The sequence below is a fragment of the Nicotiana tabacum genome, chromosome 16 (assembly GCF_000715075.1).
Source record: "Nicotiana tabacum cultivar K326 chromosome 16, ASM71507v2, whole genome shotgun sequence".
NCBI lineage: Eukaryota > Viridiplantae > Streptophyta > Magnoliopsida > Solanales > Solanaceae > Nicotiana > Nicotiana tabacum.
In genome coordinates this window covers 11,643,860-11,665,610 of record NC_134095.1, presented here as the reverse complement: position 1 = coordinate 11,665,610, position 21,751 = coordinate 11,643,860, and the positions used below count along the sequence as shown (strand labels likewise).

Here is a 21,751-nt window from a genome sequence, read left to right as displayed (position 1 = left end):
ATGGTCCTGAATTTAGGAAACATATTAAAGGACATGACTCTTATCATCAATCAAGAACAAGATCATTGTCTGTCATAAAACCTCTTCCCTCTCAAACACATAGACTGATTCATAATTGAGGGCATGAGGGCAGCTCGGTGCACGAAGTATTCCGTATTCATGTAGGGTTTGGGGAAGGGCTGCACCCCTAGATGGTGTGATTAGGCAGCCTACCCTGATGCAAGCACGGCTCGAACCCTTGACCTATAAGTCACACGGAGACAACTTTATCGTTGTTCCAAGGCTCCCCTTTAGACCGATCCATAACTGAGAAAAAATGAAATGATCCAGAGATTAATGTCTTAAGAAATATTGGATACTTAAGATATGTCATTCGAAACCAAAGAGTAGATCATGTTCAATCTGCACTAATTAGTTTGAACTCTATCATTGTTTTGTCTGTTCTAAAAGGATTAGCACATTTCTATGTTTACATTTTGCTGTTACTTACATGTTCTTATAAGAAATTGTACAAGTGTAGGTTCTGCTAGATTAATAAAAGCAAGTTCAGTACAAGAATACTGTGATATTTTATGTATATTCATAGTAATGTCAAAACTCCTTTTCTTTTCTTTTCTAAACCTGTGTTCAATCATACACCACGAACCAATTTGGGACGGAAGCAGTAGCATTTTCGCAAGAACTTAACAATGCACGGGTTCATTTTAGGGTGCAAATTGGCTGAAATACACCCCAAGATCCAGGATCCATGGCCTATTTACAAGATGAGCTTACAAGAGAGAACAATTGCTGATATTTAGTGCCATGATTTCATGTGAATTGTCATCTTTGTATATTCCTGGCTTGGATTAGTGTCTAAGAGCTGCAGCCAATCAGTAAAGAAGAACACTTAACTTGAAGACACTTAGATCCCAATTTCATTGACATATCAAAGGAGATACTATGAACTACTTTAACTAGGTCTAGCCTTTATACAACAGATTATGTGTGAATTTGCAATCCTTACCTCTTACAATGCCCAACTTACTGAAAAGAGAAGAAAAAACTAGTGGTTAAATCGAATTTGAGGTTCTATAAGGAAGAAGTTAGATCTACTGCTTATCAGCAGCTGCTTGGATTCATGTTGCTAGGTTGCCTTTTCATCTATCATGCTAAACTCCCTCACAGTTAACTACTCAACAACTCTGGCCGTTGAAGAAATTGGAAAGATATCAACCAACAAAAGCACCAAAACCTGCCAGCCATTTCCATATTACCTAATGGTCTACTTGCGATTCTTTTCCCTCTTCTTCAGCTTCTGCTTTTTTCTCTTTCGTTTTGTTATTTTAAACTCCATCTAGATCCTAGAAAACGGTTGCAGGCTTTCAGTTCATAACTTCCATTGGTAATATCTCAATCAAGTTTCACTTACTCTTAGGAGTAACACTACCTGGAAAGTCTTAATGCTATCGTCAGAATAAACATTCATGTTTATTGAATGATTAAGACTCAAACTTCTAAATCTTTGAATTCGAAGCTAGTCCCTCTTCTAAACCTACTTGATATAAATAAAGAACTATCAATATACAAGAGTATTCAGTATAATTTCTTATTATGAGTAGAACAACAACTTCAAAGGTATTATGTTACAGAATACAGATGTACATCGAAAACAAACACAAATTGTTTCAATATGTGCTGAGCACCAAGAATGATTATACAGAAGCAAGGGCAAACCAGACCAGTTCAAACATCCGCGGAAGCTGGAGCAGAGTATTTAAGAATAGCTGCAAGTATCCTTTCTTTGTCTCTGGTGGGAAAAGCTTCCAATAGGACTCCATTCTTATAAAAGTGAAAAAGAGGTACTGTCTGCATTAAGTTAATTAAACCGAGATGTTAAATTTCTGTAACACAAACTAGGCCTTCCCAATTCTGAACAAAAGAAATAATATTATCTATCAGATTGGAGAAGCAACAACTATAGCTGTATCAAAGACTTCTAAATTGATTTCAGCATTCAAAAAGTTTCACCTTGATTCGCAGTCGTTCAGCAACCTCAGATTGTTCATCATACTCATCGATCACCTGCAGAGATGGGAATAATTAATCCACACTATCTTTTGCTCCATCAAGTAGGACAAAGTGAAAGGAAAATACTTTTGCTCCTAACAAGTCTAGACCAAAAGAATGGGAATTGAACTCAATGAGATCGAATCTCCTGTTGTTCCTCAGTAGCTCAGGTAGAGCAGTGGGCTGTTAATCAATTGGTCGTAACAGAAATGCTCCTTCTGATATTTGAACTTTAAGTGAAGGAAATGAGGTGAAGTGACCAAGGCTTTTCCTTTTCTAAATTATGTCAAATATAGTACTTACATTGTGTTTTAAGAATATAACCGGTGCTTGTTCATCGCCAGCTCCCCTGCACAATTTTGCAAAACCCTGCTCTATATACTTGCAGCTGCCACAGGCGGTGCGATAGAAGTCTACCACAACCAAAGAACCAGCTTTTTTCGCTTTTTCCAGTATTATGGAGAATTCCTCATCAGTCTTAAATTCTCTTACACATTCAACAGGACATAAATCGTCCTCTTCATCAAGTAGTTCTTCAATGTTGTCATGAACCGCATTCTGAATTTCTGAGCATTGACGCACTAGACTTTGAAGTGTGACATTCAAATCTGCATGTCTAAGGTTTGAACAAAGCCTTGTCTTTGAATGAGATGATCCACTGCTACTTCTAAAGGAAAGAGAACTAAGCAATGTGTGGGCTGGTTCACCATCTAGTAGATTTATGCTTCTAAAACTCAAGTTATGCTGCCAATCAAGAATGCCTAGTCTTTGCATGAGTCTGTTTTATGAACTGATTGAGTGAAACCTGTATCACCTCTGGATGAATAGCTTTTAGACACTTTTGACAAGCAAACTCTAACCTCCAATTCCTTGTGTATTTTCAGATCAAATTCTCATTTGATGACATTACACGGCTGTGTCCACTGAAACAAAAAGGCCAAACTGTTAGGAACTAAAAAAGAAAAAAACAACTATTGATGTTTATAATAGAGGCCGCCTCATATATTTCATAAACTTGTGATCTAGAAGGGACGAAACAGATCAAGCAAAGATATCAGTTTGATGCTCATTGATTTTTTGGGAAAAAAGAACAATCAAGCAGAAGCATGTTTGTGAGTTCAGGAAGAAATCCATCTAGCAACATCTCAAACAGAAAATCAAGAGAACAATGAAGTTAATAATAACTATCTTAGAAACAGAATTAAAGGATGCTATATGAATCTCTCCGCGGGCAGATTGAATATGTCACATTAGCTAACGTAGAAAACATGTATGGTGAAAACTGAAAAGTAAGTCTATAACCAAACTTGAGGTCTGATGGATTAGAGTATAATACCATAGGTTCTACTGACAAACACTTATTACGCCTATGACTCTTTATCTTTCTTTAGCATGTTCACCATGGATATAAGCTAAGCAATTTATGAACCAAAAACTACTCCCTAGGCTTTGTGCAATATGTTTCCAAAATTTAGAAAAATGGAAATTATTAGTAAAAGGATAAGGCCAAGACTCTACAATGCAGAAGCAGATTATCCCCATTAACCCAACTATCACAATCCTGAAACCCCATCCTATAAGCCTCTTAAAACTGGAATTACCTTAGCTTCCTGTGCAATATAATACCAATTATCGCAGTAGCAGTGTTATGTATTGATGCTAAAACATCTAGTAAAGGCAACAAAAGCAAATTCCACTTAGAAAATTCTAAAGTTCAAGTAGGGATAAAGACAAAACAATGAATGTCCACGATCAAATATACAAACAATTAGGACCCTTAATTAGCTATAAGTCTTCCAACAATGAGAAAATATCACCCAGAAAGAAGAGTTAAAAGAATGGTTAGTACGCCATTTTGTTGGAGAAAAACTGAATTAGATCAACAAAAGTAGCAGAGTCAGATTGAAAATTAACAAACAGAGGCAAATTGAATCGATAAGAAAAGGAAACAAAAGGGAATTCAGGGAAGTGAAGTTCAGATAGTAAGGTTTTAGAGAAGAAAATAGTGATTACCAGTGATTTACGTTTGCAACGATGGCGCGAGTCTGGAAGATTGGAATAAAGAAGCAATATTTTTTGGATGAGAAAAAGGACATGTTCGGCCATTATCATTTTATCGCTTCACATGTCAAAGTTGCGTTTTGGGGCCCTTTTGAGTTTAGACCAATCAATATGGCGATTTTACTCTCTAGCGAACTCAAATGCTGAGGAAATTGCATTTCCACGTGATAAGTGCTAGATTATGTGAATTTTTCAAATTTCAGAATTTAAACAATAAGATATGAAAAATTTAATTTATTCATTTTATATTTGCAATCGCATATTGCTTCTTTTTCTGTGTTCTAGAAAAAATAATTCGTGGAGGATTGCGAAAAATTCGAATACATTTGGGGGGGGGGGGGGGGGTTGGTAATTGAAAAATATATACAGTTTCAAAAGTAACTAAAATGTAGCAACTTTTACATGTAAAGATCAAATCTAAACAAAAATACCATTTAAAATCCGAAAATATTCCAGCATAATATGCTAGAGTTCGAATTGTTTACATATGAGATTCCAGCATACTGTGTTGGAATTTCATAATGTGCTGGAGTTTCAATATAATATGTTGTAAGTTTATATGCAGGACCTCTATAATCTATCATATTATGCTGGAACTTTTCGTGTGCTGGAATTCCAATATAATATGCTGGAAGTCTATACACGGAAGCTCCATAATCCAGCATATTATATTGGAACTTTCAATGTTTCAGCAAAATAGTGGCAATTCTTCAATGACTTTGCAAACGATTTCAATTACCAGTCTGGATACTAGCTAGTGTCACGACCCAAAATCCAACTAGTCGTGATGATACCTAGCCAACCCGCTAGGTAAGCCAATTTAATAACTAACCAGTTCCAATAACAATTTAATAAAGCAATTAAGTAAAGAAATATTTGAATCTGATGCATTCCCCAAGGACTTGTAGTACAAATCATGAGCTTCTACGAATAGAGTTTACAAAGTTGGTATGAAGTAATATATCATCTGTTTGAAAAGTACATAAACAGAGTTTTATGAATCGTTATATATATATATATATATATATATATATATATATATATATATATATATATATATATATATATATGGTATTTTGAGTGGAACATTTTTGTAAAGAAAAAAAATGGTTTGAAAAATATAATTTTATATTTTTATTAATATTACTACTTTCGAATATGTTTTAAATTATACTCATAATATGAGAAAGTTTATGAGATTTTCTTTATGGTAAAGATGTAAATTATTTTCTCACAAGAAAAGAAAGTTATCTTTTTACCATTTTAAGAATTAAGCCTATCAAAATTTGTACTCTTATATGAGATAGGGAAAATTAGAATTTGAGAAAATATACGTATTTTTACGTGGATATTTAATAAAATAATGGTGTATGTATTGATTTTATATGGTACCATGATTTATTAATATTTTAATATTTAATAGTAGTACTTTAGGACGAGGACAAAACTATTTTTGAGATTATATGTATTTATGGTATTACAAACAAGTGATAAGTAAATTCGTGGAGGTGAGAGGGGAAGCAAATCGGAGAAAATGAGTTTCGTCGAACTTTGACAATTTGGAATAAAGTACGATCCAAATTATAATACCTTATATTTATGGGCTAATAATATACCACGTGACCATGTAAGTATGATGTATAAAGTATGTTAATAATGTGTAGTATTTTAAGTAAATTAAAATACTTTTTAATTTTGCGGGTAATTAATTAATTATCGGGTAACGAGACATTACCTAGTTAATTAATAAATTATCAGATAAGACTAAAAATCCCCCAAAAACGTGGCAGTGAGCCACCATTTATACATGACTAAGTAGTCATATGAGCTTATATGGCTCTATCTAAAGTAAATAGGATAGTAACGTGTAAGATATTCAACTTTATACAAAGTTGGTTTCATTTTGGACATAGATTGAAAAAATAAGATATCATATGCATTTCCTCCTCATTCAACCCATAGCCTCCCACGGCTAGCTTGCAAAACCTACAAACACAAGTTCCATTCAGCCTGCCTCTACAAGTGGTTCTCCACTTCTCACAGGTCAACTTGTCCATTGTGTCTATCTCCTTTTTTATCATCCAAAGTAGTGATGCCTTAGTAGAGCAGTAAATATGATTTTTCCTTTGGATAGCTCTTAATTTCGTTGTCTGTCACTTATGCCAATGGTGGTGACTGTCACAGGAACATTTTCTGTCGGTCGAAAAATAGCCCGTTATACGGCAGTCAAGTCTCAACTTGGCTCAACCTTACTTCGATTTTCTTTCACTTTCGAAGTTTAACACTTAGAATATTTTCAAGGCAACATGAATAAGTAAAGGCACAAGCAGATTTACGGAAACTCTTTCCCAACCTTTTATAATATATGAATTACAAAGGAAACTCTCGAGTTTGGCAAGGTGCTGCCACCCTTGGCAGACACCAACTCATAAAATTGCCGACTCTTGCACAAACTGCCCTATAAAAGCCCCTGCCTAAGGAATTTCATGCTGCTCACTCTTGGAAAAGCAATGGCACATAGTTTGTCCTGCTCAAGCCTTGACATAGACAACCCTATGCCTACATCTTGTTCATTTTCCCTCCCTAGGTACTTAGCCCATTTTTGGGGCTGCTAACACACATATATATAGTGTAGTCAGCCCAAAACAGTTTTCTTATTTTAGTTGAAGCCCCCAACTGATAGGCCATGATCACCCATGATAAAAAATGTGCATATCATGCTAAAACATGCCTAAAAATGTGCATAGACTTAGCCCCATTATCAGTAACTCTTTGGACAAGGCAGTTGTAACTGCCCAACTGCACAGCATGTGCGCGTTTCTGGCCAGCTGCTGCACGCCCAAGACTGGCATTGCGCTCAGACTTGCCCTTTGACACTGCTCCTCCCCAATGCCATAGTCACAGATTGTCACCCATGACTAAGCCGCACGCACGCTCGCTGCCACAGCCGCTTGTTCATGTCAAGTCACCCCTACTTGATCAAGTCTGCCCTTTGCCAATGCCAAGTTGATTTTAGCATCAAGTCACCAAGCCATGATGTAGTTGTTTGCTCACAAATTCCTTAGGTGTCAGCCTGCTCACCTAAGCCAAGACAACACCAAGTTGCCAATGCCACTGCCTTAGTGTCACACCTCCTTTTTCCGCCCCCGCGAGGGTTGAAGGAGTTTTTCCAATTAAAGGACAATCGAAATGGGATTTGTTTATTTATTTCAGAGTCGCCACTTGGGAGATTTAGAGTGTCCCAAGTCACCAATTTAATCCCGAATCGAGGAAAAGAATGACTTTGTATTACAGTCTATGTACCAGAAATCCGGATAAGGAATTCTGTTAACCCAGGAGAAGGTGTTAGGCATTTTCGAGTTCCGTGGTTCTAGCACGGTCGCTCAACTGTCATATTCGGCTTGTTTATCTGATTTTATACAATTATGCGCTCATGTGCAAGTTTTAACTCTTTATCGCTTTTATTATTATATTTTAAAAGAATGCAAACATCGTTTAAAAACATGTCTTTGGATTGCGTCACATGAAATGCACCCGCAATCCGAAACACATTTTTATTCAATATTTTGGGATTTGGATTTGGGTCGCATGAAATGCGCACCCGAGTTTAAGAAGGTAAGGTTAATTAAATCGCGCCTAAAGAGTCTGACGCATTATTATCTTTGGGGAAGACAGCGGAATTTGTTAAAACAGTCCATCCCAATTTCTAAGTATTTATTATGACCAATTATTGAGGGCCCCGCAACTTGCATGTTTATTTGGCGAGGCTCGTCTCGTTTTATTTGAAAGGTCGTCCTATAGTGGCTATGTTTTCTATTGAGTTTGTCTCTAATAATGAAAGAAAAAGAACAATCTAACTTTATTTACATGCTTACAGGTTAATTATAGTCAGGTTCCGAATATGATTTGCAAAATTCGAAACATGAACGCGCATATGGGCAGTTGTTTAGATATTACTGGCCCAGGCCCAATGTGCGTAACGTGAAACTCGACCTGGGCCATCCTTATTCCCAATTGGCCTAGTTAACCCATTTTGTACATGTTCAACATTTATGAGGGAGCTGAAATGTAAAGTACTGCTTGTTTGATCAAGCAATATCCCTACCAACAAACAAACTATTTGTTTAAGGAAGTAACTATTTGATACCTAACATGCTTCTTGACAAAACAATAATGAACTAATAGAACATGGCTACTACAACATTAATCCCTTTCAATTATAAGCATACACATAGAGTTTTCCAATGAAAAGACATGTATAAGAGTTCAATTACATCACAGCTAACCACATAGTTCTATTAGGGAAAAGTAAACTATCATGCAGACAACCTATTTTCAATACATTTCTAAAGCTAATTTGAAATAATTTCAACTCTTCCAATTTTCTTTGTATTCATGCTTCAAATTTCAGCTTACATTGACAGTGTATCAGTCGTGTACCTGGTATAGGAAAGCAAAAGAAAAAGAGGAATGATCAGCAGGGCAGTATGCAACAACACAACAACAGCAGCAACAGGGACAGCCCAATAATATACCAAAACTCAACAGCAACTCAAGTGAAAACCCAGTAGAAACTTCAGAAAAACCCAACAGCAACAAACCAGTGGACTTTCAGTCCAAACAGGGAACCAAGACACTTAATTGAAATAGTTTTTAGCAAATAAAAAACCCAGGGAAGCTAACTGAAACCCAGCAGTGTGCCCAACCAAACCAGACCAAAGCAGAGAAAGAAAACAGGTGCAGAAACACAGTGACTTCTGCTTGTTATGTTCAGAAAACCAGCACTCTTTTAACTCTCAACACTTAAAATTGTCCAGCCTCTAATTTCTGATTTTTCTCCCCTTAAACTCTGATGTTAACCAAACAAACACCCCAAAAAGAAGAAACAGCCTCCAACTCCTTGATGTGGAGTTTCAGCTTTAAACACTCTATTTCTCTCTCAAACTACTCTTTTAACTTTGGAAAATTAGCTCAATTTTCAACCTATTTCTGACTTGTGAAGGTTCAGAAAAACAGCAGCTGAAAGCTTTTCAAATTCTGAAGTCTTAGTGTTCAGCCTTAATTTCTGATTTCCTAACCTCTTAACCTCTCATCTCTAACCCTTTACTCTACCTTAAATGAGCCTATTTATAGGCAAAATACAAGCAAACCCCCATGATGCCTCGTTTTTTCCCAACCCTCAACTCTGCCCATACCCCTTTATTTCCCATTAACATGTGTTTTGTGCCCCAATGGTATGGGCAGCTAACAGTCTTCAATTACCCCCATGCTATCAAGTTTTGTTCCCCACTATTGTATTAGTTTAATGCTATTTCAGTACTCTATGTCAGCCCAACTTAAACTAACCATTTCTTATCTTTTCCCACCCCTAAACTACCCCTGTTAGCCCCTGATTATTACTGTATTACCCTACTGCAGCAGTAGGACATTTTGAACTTCTGAAAGTTCAAATTCAAGCTGCCTTAAACTGAGTTCTAGCTATTATATTGCAGCTACAATCAATTCACAGATAATGTCAAACAATCAGCTAAACGACAATGATTCGATCAGTCATATGAAGCTATACGAATCAGAATATTTGCACATTCAGTCCTATGAAACTAATCGATGATATTTATCTAATCGACTATACTAATCATAACATAGAACAATCAGTCGATTAAATGAACCACATGAACAGGGCATCAACTGCCTTCAACAACTTTGCACGACACAGGGAAACTATATGAATTATCGATTCGACGATATTAATCAAATAGAAATATGTATATCACTATACGTATTCAACCATAAACAGAATAACAATCGACCAAATAAAAGGTCTTACGAAGATGGAGAACAATTGAAAGAAAAATATCAGAAATAACAAACAAACTGACTAAACACGTTATCAAATTCAAACAACACTCAAACAAAAATAGAAAAAGAAAAAGGAAAACTCACTGGAAGCTCAACAACAAACGACGCAAGCCTGAACTGGATTTGCTCATTCGAAGTCGAACAGACTTTAATCGAGGTGTTCTCAACCGAGAACACTTCGATTAAGGTCTATTAGACCCCAACCCTCCGTTTAAACTAGCCGGATTCCAAAAGTTCTTGTGTTCTAGGGTTCGAACAGTTCGATTTGGGGCTTGAGTATTTGTGGGTAGATTCGGACCAAACCAAGCTTGGTTTGGTCACGAGTGAGGGCAGGGTAATGGTTGGTATGAATCCGGGGTGGGTTGGTGTAGATCGGGGTTTTGCTCGAACCTTCAAACGAAGATTCGAGACGATGGGGACTGATTCGAACCCAACGGTTTGTAGATCCGTGTTCAGGGTGGTTGGGTGCATCAAGGGTGTTACTTTGGTGTCCACCGGCATCGTTGCCGCCGGGCTCACGGTGAGAGTGTATGGGGGCGGCTAGGGTTTGGAACGGGGGTTTGGGTTTGTGTTTGGGACGATGGAAGGGGGGGTGTTCGGATAGGGGCGTGGGGTAAAGGTTTAAGCTTATATACGTAGTGGGTGGTTAGATCCTGGCCGTTGGATGAAGTAAGATCGATGGCCAGGATCTTTCACTTAATGGGGAACGACACCATTTGGCATTGGTTGGGGGGGTCGGTTTGAATCGATTACTGGGTCGGGTTTGGAAACGGGTTGCTGAAAGGGATCTTGGACCGTTGGATTGGACTGGATGGAGGGCTCAGATCAAATGCCCTATGCGGCGTCGTTTGGGTAAGTGAATGGCCTGATCTGGACCGTTCATTTGAATCAATCAATGGCTCAGGATGGGGATGCTGATACGGCGTCGTTTGGGGGTGTGTTTGGGAAGCCTGGGTTTGTACTGGGTTGTGGTAATTGGTTTGGGCCTGATTTTTCATTTAAATTTTGGCCCAAATCCGGTATTTTCCTTCTTTATAATTAGACAAAAATTCCTAAAAACCAAAATTAAACACACAAATATTAATTAATACCTAACAACAATTATCACATGAATTAAAACATCTAATAAAGTTACCATGACAACAAATAGAATAACAATGCAAATTTTGTGATTTTCGCTTTCAAAACCAAATTATGGTTAATTAATTCGTAAATGTACCATTTTCCCTAAATGCATGCAACATGTATTTTTATATTTTTTAACTATAGCAAGGTGAGCATTTACGGACAAAACAATTATCAAAAAATGTTACACAAACCCTCAAAATTGTACCCGAAGGTAACCTGTTTTATTTCTTTTCCGCTTTCTTTTGGAGTAGTTTCCGTGAAGCAAAAATCATGTGCTCACAGCTGTCGCTCTTTGGCCGAAAATACAAAGAGTTTTCGTGCAAAGATAAAGTGAGCGGATACGAGCGATTTTTGTCCGTTGGAATACTCCGTGTGAAGCATTTTTGGAAAAAGATTTAACTGAACCTTTGCTTCAAAGGTTTCCTACATATCCCTGGCTAAAGGGGAATCAGGTTAATGTAGTTCGGGAAGGTTTGGTAGCTGGGACTACCATGGGACTGTAATGTTACTGTTGTTGCATGCTGTTATCACTGCTTACCGACCTCCTTATTACACCGTGCTTAAAAGAAAACAAGAAGCTAGACTAGACTATGGATCATAAGATCTCATCTATCTTCAACTTGTTCTTGTTGCCTTGCTTTCTTGTCGGCTTGTGTTTCTTCCGGTGCTTTTCTTCCGTGAATTTGGGGATGACACTGGCCTTTTGCTTTTCTGAATACCAGTTTTCATCATTTTGTTCGGTCTGCTGGGGATATGGCTTCCTTCATTAAGCTTTTCGGTGGTTCCTCTGGGGATACGGCTTTTTTCATCAGATTTGTTATGCTGGGCATAATTTAATGTTCACGGGCCACTTCTTTCAAGACGCGTCTTTTCTTCCTTTTGACTCATGCTCTTGAACTTGTGCTGGGACCTCTTGTTGCAACCTTCTACTTTCCGGTGCTGGGGATTTTTATTGTTTCCTGCTGGGGATTCCTGTTGTAACCTTCTGCCTTCCGGTGGGTTATTGATTTCAAAATCTGCAGTATAAGACTGAAAAGTATTCCTCTCGTTATACAGGTGGGCGCCTGAATGGAAAAATATGAAATGTATTCCCTCGTTATACTGGTGGGCAACCTAGGACATGAAATGAAAAACAGAAATGTATACCCTCATTATACTGGTGGGCGACCTAGGACATAAATTGAGAAACAGAAATGCATACCCTCATTATACTGGTGGGCGACCTAGGACATAAAATGAAAAACAGAAATATATACCCTCATTATACTGGTTGGCGACCTAGGACATAAATTGAGAAACAGAAATGCATACCCTCATTATACTGGTGGGCGACCTAGGACATGAAATGAAAAACAGAAATGTATACCCTCATTATACTGGTGGGCGACCTAGGACATAAAATGAAAAACAGAAATGCATACCCTCATTATACTGGTGGGCGACCTAGGACATAAAATGAAAAACAGAAATGCATACCCTCATTATACTGGTGGGCGACCTAGGACTAAAAATGAAAAACAGAAATGTATACCATCATTATACTGGTGGGCGACCTAGGACATAAAATGAGAAACAGAAATGCATACCCTCATTATACTGGTGGGCGATCTAGGACATAAAATGAAAAACAGAAATGTATACCCTCATTATACTGGTGGACGACCTAGGACATGAAATGTAAAACAGAAATGTATACCCTCATTATAACTGGTGGGCGGCCTAGAACATGAAATGAAAAACAGAAATGCATACCCTCATTATACTGGTGGGCGACCTAGGACATGAAATGAAAAACAGAAATGTATACCCTCATTATACTGGTGGGCGACCTAGGACATAAAATGAAAAACAGAAATGCATACCCTCATTATACTGGTGGGCGACCTAGGACATGAAATGAAAAACAGAAATGTATACCCTCATTATACTGGTGGGCGACCTAGGACATGAAATGAAAAACAGAAATGTATACCCTCATTATACTGGTGGGCGACCTAGGACATGAAATGAAAAACAGAAATGTATACCCTCATTATACTGGTGGGCGACCTAGGTCATTATACTGGTGGGCGACCTAGGACATGAAATGTAAAGACTGAAATGTATACCCTCATTATACTGGTGGGCGACCTAGGACATGAAATGAAAACAGAAATGTATACCCTCATTATACTGGTGGGCGACCTAGGACATGAAATGAAAACAGAAATGTATACCCTCATTATACTGGTGGGCGACCTAGGACATGAAATGAAAAATAGAAATGTATACCCTCATTATACTGGTGGACGACCTAGGACATGAAATGTAAAGACTGAAAAAAAGTATTTGGATTTGTTTCTCGTTCCCCCGAGAAAATTTTTGACAACGGCAGAAAATTTTCTGCCCCGGTTTTGGTGACCTTCTTTGTGGCGTATCTTTCTGCCATCATCAACCTTTATTTTCCTGTAGAAATCAAAGAAAATTTTGTTAGTTTTAACATGGTGAATGATCGTGTCATTCCTGCAGGCGGATGATTTTTCCTTTCCCTTTCCCTTTCCCTTGCTCTTTGCTTCCACAACTGGTTGGGGATAAAGTTGCTTGCTGGGGATGACACGTCTGCTGGGGATGGTATTTCTGCTGGGGATGGTTTCCCATTTTTCCGTTCCCCACTCTTTTGTGTCAAACCATGTTGTGGGAGTCCTCTTCAACTTCAAAACTACTCTCTTAAAAGTTTATTTTCTCCCAGCCCTGCAGGGCATAACATGCTAATCACTTGGGATAACGTTATTGAGGGTAGGACTGTTAGGGTTATCTTGCTGCGGATTAATTCTCTCTTCTCCCTTTCCCCTTTTCTGTGGTGTCTGACCACCTTGGACCTTGGTTCTTGATCTATCGAAGTTCTTGCTGGGATCTTCTTGGAACTTGGTCCATAAGTCCTTCAACCGTCGTTTTCCGCTTTTCTTCATGTTCCCCTTAACTTTCTAGGCCAGTTTGTCATTTGCTTTTGCGACAAACGCCTTTTGTCCTATTGCCTTGGCTTTGGCCTGTGCCCTTCGCATTTTGCTTTGTACCATTTTGGCCCCTGGTAGTAAACTCTGAAAAGTCCTTCTAAAAACAAATTTCTGGAAAAGTCTTTTTAGACAAAGAAATGAAAAAGATAGAAAAGAGAAAAAGCTTTCTAAACAAATGCTGGGGGAGAAGAAAAAGGAAAGAACTTATCTGGACGATATGACTGGTACCAATGATCATGTCGTGCATTACGGATTACTCAACCCAGTCTATTTGTATCAATCAATCTTCCTGATGGCCTCCCTTGCTGGGGATAAATAGGTGCCCACCTTTTCGTAAATGCGGATCCTTTTTGCCAATCTATCTTGTCGCCTTATAGTGCCCTTCGAGGGGTTTTCACTAATAAGACTCTCTCCTTTCTCTCAGCTCCCGTCGCCTTATGGTGCCTGTGAAGGTTTTCACCAATAAAACTCTCTCGTTTTATTTCTCTCAACTTTCGTCGCCTTATGGTGCCTGTGAAGGTTTTCACCGATAAGACTCTCTCATTTTATTTTCCATCGGGGAATCGGAGTGCTGCCGATATGACTCTCTCTTCCGGGGATTATTTTCGGCTATCAATTCATTTCCAGTTTATGATCCTCTTTTTTGCTGGGGATCAGTGTATTATTCTCGGTTTTCATTTGCCTGACTTGGCACCTCTCGGATATTGATCGGGAGGTATTTTTGGGACATCGATGTTGGTTTTGTGTGGGTTTAAAGAAAGGCTATCAAAATTCAAAAATAACTTCGACGGGTGAGACACTACAACTCTTGGAATCAACCCTTTTTGAAACTTCAAAAACACAACTCCTGCCCCAGTTTTCTTGCTTGGGGATTTTTATATTTACGATGTGTGGAGCTATGAACATTACGCATACTATGCACACCATGGTGCATTATGACCGAGCCGTGAGGAGCCTACGTATCCTCTTTGAGGAATCAGGTCAAACGTAGTTCCCCTTGTTCCTTTGTTTTTCTTATGATCTTTATCCTATTATCATTTATATATATATATATATATATATATATATATATATATATATATATATATATATATATTTGTTCCATTAGTGATTCCAAAATAGGGGTATGAAAGAATAAATAAGGCTCAAAGGGGGAAAGCGAAGGTTAAAAGTGTTTGGGTAGAAGAAAGAATTGCCCCCGTCATTTCATTATCCAATAGGTACCAAGTACAAGCAAACGAACCAATAACTATCATAATTAAAGAAATTATGTATAATATCTTTTGACTGCATCAGAATTGATAGTCATGTCGACGCATCTTCCTTCGATATCTGTTAGACATAAAGCACCGTTGGTCAACACTCTGGTCACGACATAAGGCCCTTGCCAATTTGGGGCAAATTTGCCTTTTGCTTCGATCTGATGTGGGAGGATCCGTTTCAATACTTGCTGCCCTACTTCAAATTTTCTGGGGCGCACCTTCTTATTGTATGCTCTTGCCATTCTCTTCTGATACAACTGGCCATGACACACTGCTGCCAATCTTTTTTCATCTATTAAGCTCAACTGCTCCAGTCGAGCTTTGACCCATTCATCGTCGTCAATCCCGGCTTCAGCGACAATTCAGAGGGATAGAATTTCGACCTCTGCTGGTATCACTACTTCAGTTCCGTATACCAACAAATAAGGAGTTGCACTTATGGAAGTCCGGACTGTAATGCGATAACCCAACAAGGCAAAGGTAATTTCTCATGCCATTGTCTAGATCCTTCTACCATCTTCCTCAGTATCTTCTTGATGTTCTTATTGGCTGCTTCAACTGCTCCGTTCGCCTTGGGATGATAGGGGGTGGAGTTGCGGTGTGTAATCTTAAACCGTTGGCATACCTCTCTCATCAAATCGCTGTTAAGATTTGCACCATTATCTGTTATGATCACTTTTGGGACCCCAAATTTGCAGATGATGTGGGAGTGAACAAAATCCACCACTTCCTTCTTGGTTACTGACTTGAAAGTTTTAGCTTCGACCCACTTGGTGAAGTAGTCGATGGTCACCAGAATGAACCTGTGGTCGTTGATAGCTGCCGGCTCAATAGGCCCAATGACATCCATGCCCCATGCAACAAATGGCCATGGTGCTGACATTGTATGCAATTCTGTCGGCGGAGAATGAATCAGATCTCCGTGTATCTGACATTGATGGCATTTCCTCACGAAATTGATACAATCATACTCCATAGTGAGCCAATAGTACCCTGCTCGAAGAATCTTCTTTGCCAGTACATATCCGCTCATATGTGGCCCACAAACTCCAGCATGCACCTCTGCCATAACCGTCGTGGCTTGACCGGCGTCTATACATCTTAGCAATCCCAAGTCTTGGGTTCTTCTGTACAGTACTCCTCCACTGAGGAAGAATCCATTTGACAAACACCGAATGGCTCTTTTTTGGTCTCCGGTGGCCTGCTCCGGATATATCCCCATCTTAAGGTACTCCTTTATGTCATAAAACCATGGCTCGCCATCCATTTCCTCCTCTACCACGTTGCAATAAGCATGTTGATCATGAACCTGAATGTGCAACGGGTCAACATACATTTTGTCGGGGTGGTGTAACATTGATGCTAAGGTGGTCAATGCATCGACAACCTCATTATGAACTCTCGGAATGTGTCTGAATTCCACTGATTGAAATCGCTTGCTCAGATCGTGCAAACATTGCCGATATGGTATGAGTTTCAAATCCCGTGTTTCCCACTCACCCTGAATCTGATGCACCAGGAGGTCCGAGTCTCCCAAGACCAAAATGTCATGGACATCCATGTCTGCAGCTAGTCACAAACCCAAAATACATGCTTCATACTCGGCCATGTTGTTGGTACAATAGAAACGTAGTTGAGCTATAACATGATAGTGACGTCCTGTTTCCGAAATGAGTATCGCTCCTATTCCAACCCCCTTCGCGTTTGCGGATCCATTAAAGAAAAGCTTCCAGCTTGGTTCCTCGGGTAATTCCAGCTCACCTGTATGCATTACTTCCTCGTCCGGAAAATACGTCCTCAAAGGCTCGTATTCTTCATCAACGGGATTCTTAGCCAAGTGGTCGGTCGGCGCTTGGGCTTTCTTGGCCGTCCTCGTCACATAGACGATATCAAACTCTGTGAGCAAAATTTGCCATTTTTCTAACCTCCCTGTAGGCATAGGTTTCTGGAAAATATACTTTAATGGATCCAAACAAGAAATGAGATAAGTAGTATACGAGGACAAGTAGTGCTTCAACTTCTGAGTCACCCAAGTTAGGGCGCAACATGTCCTCTCGAGTTGAGTGTACTTGACCTCATATACTATAAACTTCTTGCTAAGGTAATAAATGGTCTGCTCCTTCCTTCCTTTAATGTCGTGTTGCCCTAACACGCAGCCAAACGAATTCTCCAGGACCGTCAGATAAAGAATTAATGGTCTTCCCGGCTCAGGTGGGACCAACACAGGTGGATTTGACAAATACCCTTTGATCTGGTCGAAAGCCTCTTGACACTCCGCCGTCCAGTCTATCGCAGCATCTTTCTTTAGCAGCCGAAATATGGGTTCACAGGTCGCTGTGAGTTGAGCGATGAACCTGCTGATATAATTTAGTCTTCCCAATAGACTCATTACCTCCGTTTTGTTCTTTGGCGGTGGCAAATCTTGGATGGATTTGATCTTGGATGGGTCCAACTCAATACCCCGTCGACTGACGATGAATCCTAACAGCTTTCCTGAAGGAACCCCGAAGGCACACTTGGCCGAGTTGAGCTTGATATCATACCTTCGTAGTCTTTGAAAGAACTTCCTTAAGTCTGCTACATGGTCTTTCTGACACCAAGACTTTATGATCACATCATCTACGTACACTTCAATTTCTTTGTGTATCATGTCGTGAAACACAGTAGTCATTGCTCGCATGTACGTTGCCCCAGCATTCTTCAATCCGAATGGCATTACCCGGTAACAGTAAGTTCCTCATGGCGTAATGAAAGCCGTCTTTTCTGCATCTTCTTCGTCCATTAAGATCTGATGATATCCTGCATAGCAGTCCACAAAGGATCCGATCTCGCGCCCAGCGCAATTATCGATCAAGATATGGATGTTGGGCAATGGAAAATTGTCCTTAGGACTTGCCTTGTTGAGATTGCGGTAGTCGATACATACCTTGATTTTCCATCCTTCTTCGGCACTGGTACCACATTGGCCAACCAATCGGGATATCGAGTGACCCGAATAACTTTTGCCTGCAGCTGCTTGGTCACTTCTTCTTTGATCTTCACACTCATATCCGTCCTAAACTTCCTCAGTTTTTGCTTGACCGGAGGGTATGCCGGGTCAGTGGGCAATTTGTGAACCACTAGATCGGTGCTTAATCCCGGCATATCATCATATGACCATGCAAAAACATCTTTAAACTCAATGAGGGTTTTGATTAATTCCTCCCTGACGTTTGGCTCAATGTGGATGCTAATTTTGGTTTCTCTGACATTATCTGCATCCCCTAGATTTACAGCCTCGGTGTCATTCAGATTAGGCTTGGGTTTCTCTTCAAATTGGCACAGTTCTCTGTTTATTTCTTCGAAGGCTTCATCCTCATCATATTCAGACTCATCGTCATAACAGATCTCTTGTGTAATTAAGTCGGAGTCAGATTGATTTATTAGACTAGGTCGAAGAACCGTTGTGCATGTCATGTCATTAGAACCAGTAAAAAGAGAACTGTTCAGAAAGAGGAAAGAACAAAACAAAATTAAAATGAGACAAGAAAAGAGAATTTTATTAAAAATGCGGGATAACAGGGTTCACACTTGTACAAAATAAAATGAGATTTGGATTACACCCTGGAATAATCCGAAAAACAAGAAAGAAAAATCAAAGCCTACTACCAGGACTCCCCCCGGATAGGAAGAGGAGTAACCGTCCAATTGTTGGTTTTGGCCTCAGGCCCCACAAACTGTATGTCTGCTACGCTGGAACCCTCTCCAACTTCTACCATATTGACATCAGCGAATAGTCTTTCGAAGCTCTGATTCAAATCCCCGTCCATCCCAATCAATGGCCCGAGAATTTTCGGGACCGGCGACCTCTTGGCACTTGCTTTAATAAAGGATCTTGAGAGACGCGGTATTGGTTTGGGAAGAAACCAAACTCTCTTCTTCATTTCCGCGCTCTCTTTACATCTTCCGCAGTCGGTTTGAACCCCAATCCAAAGGTCTCCAAATTCTTGGGCAAGGAGATAGGTTGGACAATCCCCTGAAGCTCAGCCCCCAGGCCTTTTCCTGGCACAAACCCATTACCCAGCATCTCTGAAACCATCATGACACTTGCGGAAGCTACCCTGGGGTGTGAAATGCTTTCACCCTCGGGAATCTTGTCTACTGACACTGCGTCGAAAATTTGATAAACCCAGGGACCTTTGTCACCGTTGGTTTCTATAAAGGGCACAATGGCGCCTCCCATGGTGCATGCAGTGTCTTCGCTGTGCAGTACGACATCTTGTCTATCCCATTCGAACTTGACCATTTGATGCAAGGTGGATGACACCGCTTTAGCCGCGTGGATCCATGGTCGTCCCAACAGAAGGTTATAAGATACTGCGGCATCTAATACCTGGAACTCCATGGTAAACTGGACTGGGCCGATGGTCAACTCGAGTATAATATCCCCCACGGTGTCTGTTCCACTTCCATCGAATCCTCGGACGCAAATGTTGTTCTTGCGAATTCTACCATGGTCAATCTTCAACTGGTTCAGGGTGGATAATGGACAAATATTGGCACTTGAGCCATTATCTACCAATGCCCGAGTAACTGCCGAATCTTCACATTTGACAGTCAAGTAGAGAGCTTTATTATGTTCCGTGCCTTCTACTGGCAGATCATCATTAGAGAATGTTACCCTGTTCACCTCAAAAATTTTGTTGGCAATCGTTTCAAGGTGGTTTACTGAAATTTCATTGGGCACATGAGCTTCATCCAGTATCTTCATCAGGGCCCGGCGATGTTCATCCGAATGGATCAGTAATGATAACAACGAGATCTGGGCCGGTGTTTTCTTCAACTGTTCGACAACAGAATAATCCTGCACTTTCATCTTTTTCAAGAATTCCTTCGCCTCTTCTTCTGACACAGGTTTCTTTGTTACAGTTGGGTTGGATCTTCTCAATTCTACTGGAGCAAAACACCGTCCTGATCGAGTCAGCCCCTGCGCCTCACAACTATCCTCCTCCACTTACTTTCCCTTGTACATTACCACTGCCTTTTCATACTTCCAAGGCACGGCCTTTCTATCAATCACTGGTAATTGGACTACCGGCTTTATGGTGACCAGTTCCTTACAGACCCCTTTCAATACAACTACGGGTGTGGATGAGGTCCCTGATACTACCAATTTGGCTGGCTCTGGTTTCTTTGTTGTAGTGGACGGATTCTTTCCTAGTATCACCACTGACTTGACATCTTCCCTCTTCAACTGCACCCCTGCTTCCCCACCGGTTGATTCTTCTTTCGGAGCGGCCTGGATCATCATCACTGCTTGTGAGGGTTTCCTCGGCTCTACTCCCTTATACACCAACTCGATCATGTGAGCTTCGTGGTGTGCTGGCAATGGGTTCCGGTTGATGTTGGGTGCCTTCGGCGCCTGGACCTCGATCTTGTTGGTATCAATAAGATCTTGTATGGCCTGCCTCAACCTCCAACATTTTTCAGTATCATGCCCTAGCATTCCTGAGCAGTACTCGAAGCTTATTGATCGGTCCAAATTTTGGGGTGGGGGGTTTGGCTCTCTAGGCTCGACAGGACTCACCAAACCTAGCCGCCTCAATTTGTGGAACACGACGGTATAGGTCTCTCCCAACTCAGTAAAAGCTCTCTGTCTCTGTAGCATGTCATTCCTAGCAGCGTGATTTCCTCGAAAGCCCGCCCCTGGAGGGTTCCTGTATGCTCTTGGTGGAGGATAGGCGTTTTGTGGTGGAGGGTATGTGTTTTGTGGTGGTGCATATGTGTTTTGGGGAGCCGGCACGTGCCATTGCGGGCAAACCGGAGGCTGAGTGTATGTTTGGGCTTGGTGTACGGAGAAGTGTGGTTCCTGAGGTAGATAGTAGTGTTGTGGCGGGTTGTATGGATAATTTGGCATGTGGGGTCTGGGTTGGTTGTAGTATGGTTTGCCGGACCTGGACCAACTGCCTGCCTCAACCGTGGCGACTTCTTCTTTCTTCTTCCTTCCCAGTGCACCTCCCGTGTCGCTCTGAATAGCCTGGGTCGTTTCCTTGAGCGCTGAGTAATTCAGGATTTTATCAGATCTCAGTCCCTCCTCTATCATGACCCCTATCTTTACTACTTCATTGAAGGATTTTCCAACCGTCGTCACCAAGTGACCAAAGTAAGTTGGATCCAGCGTTTGTAGGAAGTAGTCCACCATTTCTCCCTCTCTCATGGGAGGATCAACCCTGGCTGCATGTTCCCTCCAGCGGAAACCAAACTCTCGAAAGCTTTCCCCAGGCTTCTTTCCGGTCCTCAGTAATGTGAGACGGTCAGGGACTATCTCGAGATTGTATTGAAAGTGACCCGCGAAAGCCTGCGCTAGATCATCCCAAGTGTACCATCTGCTGGGATCTTGCCTGGTATACCATTCCAATG

At 40.4% G+C, this 21,751-nt stretch overlaps 1 protein-coding gene across 1 annotated transcript; it reads right to left on the bottom strand.

Annotated features, from left to right (window-relative positions):
* Positions 1 to 1,574: 1,574 nt before the first annotated feature.
* Positions 1,575 to 4,203, bottom strand: LOC107825435 (thioredoxin-like 4, chloroplastic). Its single transcript, XM_016652296.2, has 4 exons — positions 4,063 to 4,203; positions 2,353 to 2,972; positions 2,011 to 2,064; positions 1,575 to 1,848 (listed from the first exon to the last, which is right to left on the bottom strand). The coding sequence occupies exons 2-4, from the start codon at positions 2,821 to 2,823 to the stop codon at positions 1,726 to 1,728; spliced, it is 648 nt and encodes a 215-aa protein (XP_016507782.1). The 5' UTR covers positions 2,824 to 2,972; positions 4,063 to 4,203; the 3' UTR covers positions 1,575 to 1,725.
* Between the last annotated feature and the right edge of the window lie 17,548 nt (positions 4,204 to 21,751).